Here is an 11,790-nt window from a genome sequence, read left to right as displayed (position 1 = left end):
TATCACATTGAAATATTAAAACAGGGACATTTTTCAGTTTCAAAAAATTAAACAAAATTTGGCGGGCATCAATCGGGACTTATTACATGTTCAAGAACTCTGGAGCTCGATTTGAAAAGGTCGTATGTGCTTAAGTCGATTAAAAAATCGATCAGTTGGATTCGCTTATTATAGCAAAAACCGTTGAAATTGAACAAAGTTGATACATACAGCAGAATCGTCACAAAACAGGCTTTCTGTTCCATTATTATTATTATTATTATTCTTTATTATCGAGATTTTCAGCCCTCGGCTGATTCATCTCGACCGTTCCATTATTAAAAGTCTCCAAAATATCTTCCATATTGCTACAATAACTAAAATAAACTGATCGAATTTTATATCGACAAATGTACATACGACCTATTCAAATCGAGCTCCAGAACTGTTTAATCAAATTTGACTAAATTACAAAACCCGTGTTCGACAGCTTCCAGCCTAGAAACCTAAAAGATGATCATATAACATCGTTACAAGAACTGTTGTTAGAAAAAAGTGACCTTCCATCAATTTCTTCGCAGTATCATAGTAGTAATTCATTCAGATTATTTTTTTTAACTCTTCAAGGAGTCCATTCACGATTCAAGCAGGCATTTTTCATAGATATCACTAAGGATTTTCTTGGTAGTTCATTAATCATGATAAATCCTTTTCACAGTTTCCCAGGTATACTGTTGCGAGAGCCTATTTCTCTTAGAATCCGGTTTAACGATTTTTTGACAGATATTCTTCCAAGAGCATTCCATGAATTTTTACAGAGATTTTTCTAGGAATTTATTTTCGATATAATATTTGAGCGTTTTTGTATTGATTCATCCAGAACAGTTACTTTTTTTGAATTCATAACCGTTTAGATGTGAAGAATTAGCATGAGAGATGAAATTAAAAATATTAAAAAAAAAACGCTACCATAGCTTACAGCTTTATTGTCCACTCAGGCATTACGGGAGAGCTTACAATTGACAACTGCGCTAATAATGTGTATAACGCCGCAAGGTAAATGTACAATGAACTGGTTGAGATTAACTTCCTACTTAAAGGATCTATAATCGCATGTTTTTTAAAACGGGACAAGTATTTTTCTCCAGAATGACATAATGAACAATCGAACATTTTAATTTTCTAAAATTCAGTGATTATTTTTGGAAAATTCGTAATTCCCAATTGAACCACAGACAAACAGACGCCTCACTCTATTCACTTCCTATTGTTTCACGTTTAAATGGTCAATTCAAATAATCTGTAGTTCGCAAATCACTCGCTAAAGCCCTTGCGTTGTTTCTGCTCTTGTTTGTGTATTTAACATTGGGCGATGATGTTCTCGTGTCGATGATTTTTATCGCAATTTGTTTCAAGTGATACGTCTGATTGTCTCATAATATCTACGGTCAAATAATGAACACGGAAGTACTGATGTGTGATAGTTATTCCTTTTCAAATCCGATAGAGGGCTTAATTAAGAGTTGCAGTTCGCCGATCAGGATGTATCCGTATTCGATTGAGCCATATGCCAGGGGTTTTCAGACCTTTTGCTTAGCGGTGCACTTTCTACAAATTAATTGCCAAATTTTTAATAAATTGTCGAAATTCCTTGGTTGTAAAAATACCAGAAAAATATCTAGTGGACCAATCTTTCAAATACCTTTGCTCCTAATTCATGAAGAAATGCGTCTACTCAGCAGCTTGTGACTTTTCTAAGCATTCAATGATCCATCAAGGAGTTTTGTCCTTGTGTTCTTCCCAAGTTTTTCAGGGATTCCTCAAACAATGTCCAGAGGACCTTCTGCAGAAAACACAGGGCTGCAAAATGGTGAGTCGATAAGGAGAGCGTTCTATATAGCTCTGGTTCTCACAAGTTCCTACCTCATGCTTCCACGGGTCAACGGGTTTCAATCGATGTCGAGGACCGCTAGCTAAGAGTTGTGTGTTTAGCTGGTAGTGCAGCCTGGGCACTGTTGTCCTTCTGACTTCAACTAGATTGAGGAGGTACGACTCGAGCTTCTGTTCACTAAGGAGGAGAGGCTTAAACACCCGATCAAAGTACAATAACTGACCAGTAACAAACTGATAACTAGTGTTCGCTCCAGAACTCCTTATACAATTTTGTGTTATTAACTTGATAATTCATGTTACCATACTTGTCAAATTGGGGGCATCATCGATGACGACAACAACGGAAGTTAGTTATCAGTGGCCGTTGCAAAAATCTTTCTGATAACAAAATGAGTTTTCAATTGGATAAAATTGATTGATTAACATAAGTTGTTATCAGGGTGCCTTTGATGATAACATAATGAGATGTTTCAACGATATCACTGGTATACTTGGTTGTTATCAAGTTTGTTATGTTGGCTGAATAAGCCAAAATGAGAACAAATTTAGTTAAATATTTTTGATATCAGATAACACAGTATGTAATCCGGTTGTTATGAAACTTTGCTCGGGCAGCGTCTGTTCTGGTATCCAGCGGCTGAGTAAGAAATGCTGCATCAGCATTTCCAGCTAGATCCAAGATGGTAGCCCCATCAGCGTGGTAGTCCCAGTGTTGGTTGGGACGCTAAACAGAACTGGGACGATGGACGAGACAGGAGTGTTGGCGTAGGCCCAATAAGCCACCAGTAAAAATCCCCATTGCGACTAACATAGGAGAAAATACGACTCGATACAATCGGCAAAGACCCACGCGACGAAAAAACGACTACGATTGGAAACTTGAAACATGGATTTGCAAGTCTCTTGGTTTCACAGCATGTGACAGGATAATCTACGACGAATTACAGCCCTGCAACTTCGACATTGTGGCGTTGCAGGAACTTTGTTGGACTAGACAGAAAGTGTGGAAAAGCGGGCATCGAGCGGCTACCTTCTACCAAAGCTGTGGCACCACCAATGATCTGGGAAAAGGATTTTATAGTGTTGGACAAGATGTAACAACGTGTGATCCGGTGGCAGTCGATCAACGCAAGGATGTGCAGCATGTTGAGAGTTAAGGGCCGTTTCTTCAACTACAACATCATCAACGTGCACTGCCCACACCAAGGCAGACCTGATGACCGTTCTAAGCGCAATTAGAGCAAACATACGATGGTTGCTCGCCGCGTGACGTGAAAATCGTTGTCGGCGACATGAACGCGCGGGTAGGAAGGGAGGAAATGTACTGACCGGTAATCGAGCGAAACAGCCTGCACGTCATATCCAATTATAACGGCTTGCGATACGTAAACTTTGCAGTCTCCCGTGGTAAGGTAGTCCGAAGCACCTTCTTCCCTCGCAAATATATCCACAAAACCACCTGGAGATCACCCGGCCATCAAACAGAAAACTAAATCGACCACGTTTTAATCGACGGTAAATTCTTCTCAGTTATAACTAATGTCCGCACATACCGCAGTGCGAATATAGATTCGAACCACTACTTAGTCGCTGTATGCATGCGCTCAAAACTTTCGACAGTTATCACCACGCCGCGGCTCAACATCGAGCAGCTGCGTAACGTAGAAGCTCAAGACTTGCTCAAGACTACGCGCAGCAACTTGCAGTCAGTGGGCCTGGCCCAACCAACGCAAGAGCAGCTTGGCGCAGCTACACTTGAAGATTGCTGGACGGACATCCGATCCGCCTTAGGTAGTACAGCACTAGGCTTCGCGACTCCGAATCACATAAACGACTGGTACGACGGCGAATGCAAACAGTTGAAAAACGAGAAGAATGCAGCATGGGCGAGAATGCTGCAACATCGTACGAGAGCGAATGAGGCACGTTACAGACAGGCGCGGAACAGGCAGAACTCAGTCTTCCGGATGAAGAAACGCCAGCAGGAAGAACGAGATCGCGAAGCGATGTAAGAGCTGTGCCGCGCTAAGGACACACGAAAGTTCTACGAGAAGCTGAACCGCTCGCACTGAGGCTTTGTGCCACAAGCCGACATGTGCCGCGATAATCACGGGAATATTCTCACGAGCAAGCGTGAGGTGGTCGAGAGGTGGCGGTAGCATTACGATGAGCACCTCAATGGCGACGATGCAAGTCCCCACAGAGATTGAGGAGGAGGTTAGCCGGTTGAAAAACAACAAAGCCGCTAGAGCAGATCAACTACCAAGCGAGCTTCTTAAATACTGTGGAGAAGCACTGGTGAGAGCACTACACTGGGTCATTACCAAGATTTGGGAGGAGCGAGGAAGTAGTATTACTGGATGAATTGATGGAAGGTATCGTGTGTGTCATCTACAAAAAGGGCAATAAGTTGGATTGCCACCGTCTATCACCGATTCATTCATCGATTTCAAATCGGCGGTGATGAAATCGAGACGTTTGAAGAGTTCGTGTACTTGGGCTTACTGGTGACCGCCGAGAACGACACCAGCAAAGAATTTCAGAGGCGCATTGTAGCAGGAAATCGTGCTTACTTTGGACTCCGCAGAACTCTACGATCGAATAAAGTTGCCGTAACACGAAGTTAACTATCTACAAAACGCTGATTAGACCGGTGGTTCTCTATGGGCACGAAACATGGATCCTACGTGCAGAGGACCAACGCGCCCTTGTAGTTTTCGAACGGAAGATGTTCTGTATCATCTACGGCGGAGTGCAGATGGACGACGGGACTTGGAGAACGCGAATGAACTACGAGCTGCATCAGTTGCTGAGAGAATCAAACATCGTCCATACCGCGGAAATCGGGAGGCTACGGTGGACGGGTCACGTCATCAGGATGTCGGACAGCAACCCGACTGAAATGGTTCTCGAGAGTCATCCGACCGGTACAAGAAGACGTAGTGCGCAGGAAGGTCGACCAAATGGAGGATGATCTGCGGGCCCTACGTAGAGTGCGGAACTGGAGACACACAGCCATGGACCGAGTGGAATGGAGACGGCTCATATGTACAGCAGAGGCCACTCAGGCCTTAATCTGATCGGTAAGGTAAGTAAGCATATGAACACATGTACACTCCTTTCTGACAGAAGGGGATTTTTGTACTATCGTACAAATTGGGCCGAAGGGTCTCAGATAATCATGAAACTTTTTCCACAGGCAGGGTTCATGGATATATGAACAAAAAAATGAGAAAAAATCAGGGTCACCTATTTCCCTTGACACTACTTACTTTGAAAAATCATAATCCAAGAACAAAGCTTCTTAGAAACAAAGTTTTTTTTTTAAATAAATGCAAATTTTCTCAGTAATCCAAAAAAATATGAAGTGGAAAAAGTTTGCCACAAAGTATTCCACAGTTGAGACATTTCGCAAAGAAAAGCCGGAAAAACTATGCTTGAACTTGCGAAAAATAAAAAAAATATTGTGAATGTTATTTCATAAGCTTAATCGCTGAAATGTTCGGAATGCACTTTTTTTTCGTTTTGAGTTATGACCAATTTTGTCCAAATGTGCCATATAAGCCTTTTCTTTGAAAAATCATAACTCAAAAACTAAGCATCGTAGGAACAAAGTTTTTTTTCAGAAAATAGAACAAAATTTACTCAGGAATCCATGTACGCATATATTAAATGGTAATTTTTTCACAAAATTGGCCATAACTCAGGAACAAAAAAAAAGTGCATTCCAAAAATTTGAAAGATCTAAACTTATGAAATTACCTTCTCAAAGTATTTTTTTTTTTTAATTTTGCGCGAGTTCAGGCAATGTTTTTCCGGCTTTTCTATATGAATTTTATCAACGGTGGAAAATTTTGTGGAAAAGTTTTTCCATTTCATTTTTATTGGATTCGTGAGAAAATTTGCTTTTATTTTTATTTGCCCCGTGTCGAAACGTTGGGCAAGTAATAAACATCGTTTGTTAGTTCAAGACTGAGTAGCCGGTTTTAATTAATTGTTGGAACCATACAGTCGAACCTCCAGCAGAAAAAAACTTTGTTTCTACGATGCTTCGTTATTGAGTTATGATTTTCTTAAAGAAATGGCTTGTATGGCGCATTTGGACATTTTTCAACAAAATTGACTCAAAAACGAAAAAAAGTACATTCCAAAAATTTCAAGGATTAAAGCTTATGAAATAACCTTCTCAAAAAAAAGTCCGGGCATAGTTTTTCCGGCTTTTTATACGAACTTTTTTAACTGTGGAAAATTTTGTGGAAAAGTTTCGCCAATTCATATTTGCTTTCATTTTCTAAAAAAAAAAAAACATTGTTTCTACAATGCTTCGTTCTTGAGTTATGATTTTTCAAAGTAAGTAGTGTCAGGGGAAAACAAAGAAATTCCACCTTAGTTTTCCGGGAAAATAGACCACCCTGAATTTTGTTCATTCTTTTTCATATACCTATCCTGTGGAAAAAGTTTCATTAAAATCGAAGACTCTTCAGCCCCAACCCGTACGGTAATAAAAAATGAGCTGTTGTTTGAGAAACCTATGAATGATTTTATGAAGGAGTACAGGTACTCTTCGATATAACGTACAAAAAAGTTTTCTCTTTGTACGTTATATCGAAGTGTACGTTCGATACAACGTACACTTCGATATAACGTACAAAGAGAAAACTTTTTTGTACGTTATATCGAAGAGTACCTGTACTCCTTCATAAAATCATTCATAGCAGAGAAAAATTAAATATTTTTTATGCTAGTATTGATGTATTCGACGTGAAATTAATCCCAAATACTGATTTCGGTGGAATTCACAAAACCAATAATGAAAAACTAGAGTTTTCACGAAAAAGTCGTTTCGTTTTTTGTGCTTCGATATAACGTACATTTTGCTTCGATATAACGTACACTAATTTTTTCCCCAAATTGCGCTTATTCTGGGTAACAAGGCTAGTGCTGCAACAAAACATTGATATGAGTGATTTCGTAGTTTATCTAAGGGTTATTCCTTAGAAAAAAAAAATATTTAATGTTGTACGTTATATCGAAGCAAAATGTATGTTATATCGAATTCGCTATATCGAGGGTACGTTCTATCGAAGATTACCTGTATTCGAAATAGTTTCTGCAAAAATGTGTGGAGACCCTTTACAAATAATCTTAAGAGTTTAGATCATCTTTTCAATAAAACGAAATACCGGATTAATTGAAGGTGAAGATATGATGAAGCCACACCTCGAATTTTCAAGAGCACAAATCTGAAGAACGGATTGCACTGAAAAGTTGATCGATTAGTCATAACTTTTGAACCAGTTAACCGATTTTAAACTTTTTTTTGTTGGAAAGCTATTGAATTTTAGTTTTCAGGAAAAATGCGGTTAATGGGTCAAATTGCGTTTTTGTGCAAAAAATATGTTAATAATTTAGTTTATTCATATTTTCAAGGTCTTGGAACCAAAGAGGTACCATGGTTTTATATTTTTATCAAAAAATTCAGGAAATTTGGCGTAACATATCAAAAAATCGAAAATGCATGTTTTTTAGTTTTTGAGATATGATTTGTTGAATATAGAGAGTCACATAATTTGATACTTACTGCTCTAAAATTGCCTAAAATTGTAAATTCTCGTAAAACTAAGCCTTCTATTGCTTTTTTGAGTGATTCCTGGTCTTTTTGTTATCCATACATGTATAAGGATTCAAAATCTAATCAAATTAAAAAAAAATGTTTTGTATGGGAAAATGTGTCGTTTTATTTTCAAAAAATCATATCTCAAAAACTAAAACACATACAGGGGATACTCAAAATAACTGGGACAGGTAAAATTTTCACTTTTCAAAAAATGTTCAACTCGCTGTAACTTTTCGAAAAGGGCATCAAATATTCTCAAATTTTTACTGTAAGTTCATCAACTAGTTGTGTATCAGTGGTCAAAATTTGGAAAAGTTCGGGCCATTCTACACGAAGTTATAAATGTTCTAGGAAAAGGTATAATTATCCGATAGTCAACTTTGAGCTGGTATATCTCCGGATTCAATGAACCGAATGCAATGAAATTTTGGTCATTTATGACTTACATAATGAGCTATCAAAAACTTTCGAATTAACTTAAAATTCTTTAAAAGAAAGAAAATTATTTCGATTAGATTATTTTTCCAATATAACACCAATTTATCCAAAACATCATCATCGTTTCAAAATTCGAGATAGTAATTAGAGTTCATTTAAATACCCTCTAATTGACTTGAATATATTTATGTTTTAAAGGAAAGCAACCAAATAGCCGGCAATAAATTGAAAAAGTAATGGGATGCATATGAAAAATAAATAAATTTACTAAAAAAACATACACTAAATCAGTAACAAATTTTGAAAACGACGTATAATCAATGGTGTAGCATTGATTATACGTCGTTTTCAAAATTTGTTACTGAAATGAAATCGCCATAACTTTTTTTCTTATTAATAATTTCAAATTAGGTCAACTGTTTTTTAAAGTTCGTTATATTAGTCATTAATGATTAAAATTTCATCGCATTCGGTTAATTGAATCCGGAGATATAACAGCTCAAAGTTGGCTATCGGATAATCATACCTTTTTCTAGAATCTTTATAACTTCGTGTAGAATTGTTCGATCCTTTCCAAATTTGAACCACTGATACACAACTAGTTGATGAACTTACAGTAAAAATTTGAGAATATTTTATGTCCTTTTCGAAAAGTTACAGCGAGTTGAACATTTTTTGAAAAGTGAACATTTTACCTGTCCCAGTTATTTTGAGTATCCCCTGTACATCTCTGATTTTTTGATATGTTACTCCAAATTTTCTGAGTTTTCTGATAAAAATATAAAATCAAGGTACCTCTTTGGTCCCGAGACCATGAAAACGTGAAAAAACTAATACATTTGCATATTTCTTACACACATTGCGTTAGTTTGGCCCATTTAACATATTTTCCCTGAAAACTAGAATTCAAACAATAAAAAAGAAGTTTGAAATCGGTCAACTAGTTCAAAAGCTATGATTTTATGAAATTTTTTAGTTTTTAAAAACCTTGATTTTTGGGACCACCCTATCTGAAAATTGGTCACCCTAATGACGAAATAAGTCAAATGAACATGGGATCACTGATATAGTAATAGTATAATCTTGAATGCTAAAATGCAGTGTAAAATCATCTAATTTTTTTCGATCACCCCTACACAGCAACCAATATTTCATGCACCTGTCGATGGATCCCCTGCCATAAGTGAGCAGACCTTTGAAAAGTTACACACCACGAGTACTTAATAAGCACGTGGGGGAGTTGTCACCGGCTGCCGCAGCCTGTACCGATTGCGATCAGCTGGTATGCGCGCACAGACTGCCATGGATAGTCGCTCGGTTTAGGTTGCCAGCCGACCGACATCATGGTTGTATGCTAATTTTGGTCTCGATTCATATTGTTACGATTACGCAACCAATCACGCTTCTTATGTGGGAAAGAACACACCGGCCCGACGTACCCGACCTTGACGATGGTATGGCGGCTGGACGGACGCGCGTTCGCTCTTGACTGCCGGGAGTATCCTTGAAGAACGCCGGCCACGTCTCGCCGCTGCCGCGCCGTCTGGAGTCAATCACTCTTCATAAAGTCCATGTTTGTTGACAGTTTTTGTGTTTTTGAGTGGATGTTTTGATTCTTTTAGATAGGAACGATCGCCGGCAGAATTTTTAAACTTCGTTGATAAGGATTTCTGTATGCAGACTGTGGTGGGTGGTTGCTCATCTAGAAGGGTATAAATAGCGATCATTCTGCTTGAAGAAGGTACAGTTTGTCAACCAAGCAGTAAACCAATCACAACCAGCAGCGATGTTCGCCAAAATCGTAAGAAGGACCTAGAAGCATCAAGAGATCAACACTTTGCTAATTTTTCCGTTTTTCAACAGATTTTCTTCTGCGCCCTAGCCGTCGCATGTATTTCCGCCAAGCCAACCTACTTCCAAGCCGTCCCATCGTTGGCCTATGCTTCTCCGTATGCTGTCGCTTACAGTGCACCGTACACGGCAGGTTACACGGCTGCTGCCCCGCTGACCGCTGCATATACCGCTGCCTATCCAGCTGCCTATTCGGCTGCATACACTGGCCTGCCATATGCTGCCTACAGTTCGGTTGTTCTGTAGATACATGTGTTATGGAGAACCCGGATGGGGCTCATCGGGAAATGATGTTAGCTTGAACCGTTTTATCGGATTGGACACTCGCTTTGGAACCATTAGAAGTAATAAAGGCACTGTTTAACTACAAATCGATGCAGATTGTTTCCAAAGATACTCACTTTCTTTTGGCAAATATGAGAAAATCATTTTGGCTTCCACAGTGTTTGGGTACTTTAGCGAATAGTGGATCATTTTTCTCAAATTTTCTGCTCTAATCTATTTCTACATGTGAGCTTCCACCGGAAAATGATGGCTCACGTTCTTAGACAGGTGTTTTTGCAAGGATTTTTTGCAATATGTAGGGATAGGGATGTTGATAAAGAAAATTGAATTATTAGGGTATCGTGCTGTTTTCACTGTCAGATCAATATTCTGCTACTAAGGGTTAAAATACCCTAAACCATGGATCAAAACATGGCGCCCATTTGGTTGGAACACTTGACCATCACGCCGAGGACCTGGGATCGAATCCCACTCCCGACAAACTCGCAAAAAGTGAGTTCTTCCTTCGGAAGGGAAGTAAAGCGTGGGTCCCGAGATGAACTAGCCTAAGGCTAAAAATCTCGTTAATACAGTTAAAAAAAAAATGGCGCCCATTAAAAACACCACCCCCGGCGAAGACTGGCGCTTGAGCCTAGCTATTTAGTACTGTAGTTAGAGGAAATGCCAATGCAGAATCCGTAGCTTTCGGGAAGGTCAGCCCAGCTGCCTGGGTTAGTGGATTGATGTCAGGCCCTGCGAGCCAGCCGTAAAAAGACTAGCACCGAAAAATCAACAAGAGAAGAATGCGAACCGATACCAATGGCGACGACGAAAAGAGACTTGCGATTGGAAGCTTGGTACGTAAAACTGCAGATCTGTCAACTTCATCGGGAGCACCCGCATACTGGCCGATCTACTGAAGAACCGCGGGATCGGAATCGTAGCCATGCAGGAGGTGTGTTGGACAGAATCTATGGAGCTAACGTTTAGAGGTAATCATACCATCTACCAGAGTTGTGGCAATACACGTGAGCTGGGAACAGCTCTTATAGTGATGGGCGACATGCAGAGGCGCGTGATCGGTTGGTGGCCGATCGACGAAAGAATGTACAGGTTGAGGATCAAGGGCCGATTCTCCAACATCAGCATAATAAACGTACACAGCCCTTACTCCGGAAGCACTGATAATGACAAAGACGCATTTTACGCGCAGTTCGAACGCGAGTACGTCCGCTGCCCAAACACGACGTCAAGATCATCATAGGGGACCTAAACGCTCAGGTAGGCCAGGAGGAGGAATTCAGACCGACGATTGGAAAGTTCAGCGCCCACCAGCTGACGAACGAAAATGGCCTACGCCTCATTGATTTCGCCGCCTCCAAGAACATGGTCATTCGTAGCACCTTTTTCCAGCACAGCCTCCCGTATCGTTACACCTGGAGATCACCACAACAAACGGAATCGCAAATCGACCACGTTCTGATTGATGAACGGCACTTTTCCGACATTATCGACGTCAGGACCTATCGTGGCGCTAATATCGGCTTTGATCACTACCTGGTGATGGTCAAACTGCGCCCAAAACTCTCCGTCATTAACAATGTACAGTACCGACGGCCGCTCCGGTTCTAGAGCGACTGAAGCAACACGATGTCGTCACCGCATACGCGCAGAATCTCGAGGCAACGTTGCCGGACGAGGGTGTGCTCGCTGTGGCGCTTCTAGAGGACTGCTGGAGTACAGTCAAA

The 11,790-nt window shown here is 40.0% G+C and overlaps 1 protein-coding gene across 1 annotated transcript; it reads left to right on the top strand.

The window, feature by feature from the left end:
- Positions 1-9,572: 9,572 nt before the first annotated feature.
- On the top strand, positions 9,573-10,153 carry LOC115265699 (uncharacterized). Its single transcript, XM_029871660.2, has 2 exons — positions 9,573-9,728; positions 9,791-10,153. Exons 1-2 carry the CDS (start codon positions 9,714-9,716, stop codon positions 10,022-10,024), a joined length of 249 nt encoding a protein of 82 aa, XP_029727520.1. The 5' UTR covers positions 9,573-9,713; the 3' UTR covers positions 10,025-10,153.
- Positions 10,154-11,790: the final 1,637 nt, after the last annotated feature.

This window comes from Aedes albopictus, chromosome 2, assembly GCF_035046485.1.
Source record: "Aedes albopictus strain Foshan chromosome 2, AalbF5, whole genome shotgun sequence".
Taxonomy (NCBI): Eukaryota; Metazoa; Arthropoda; class Insecta; order Diptera; family Culicidae; genus Aedes; species Aedes albopictus.
The sequence above is the reverse complement of the archived record's forward strand: the minus strand, read 5'-3'. Positions and strand labels throughout refer to the sequence as shown.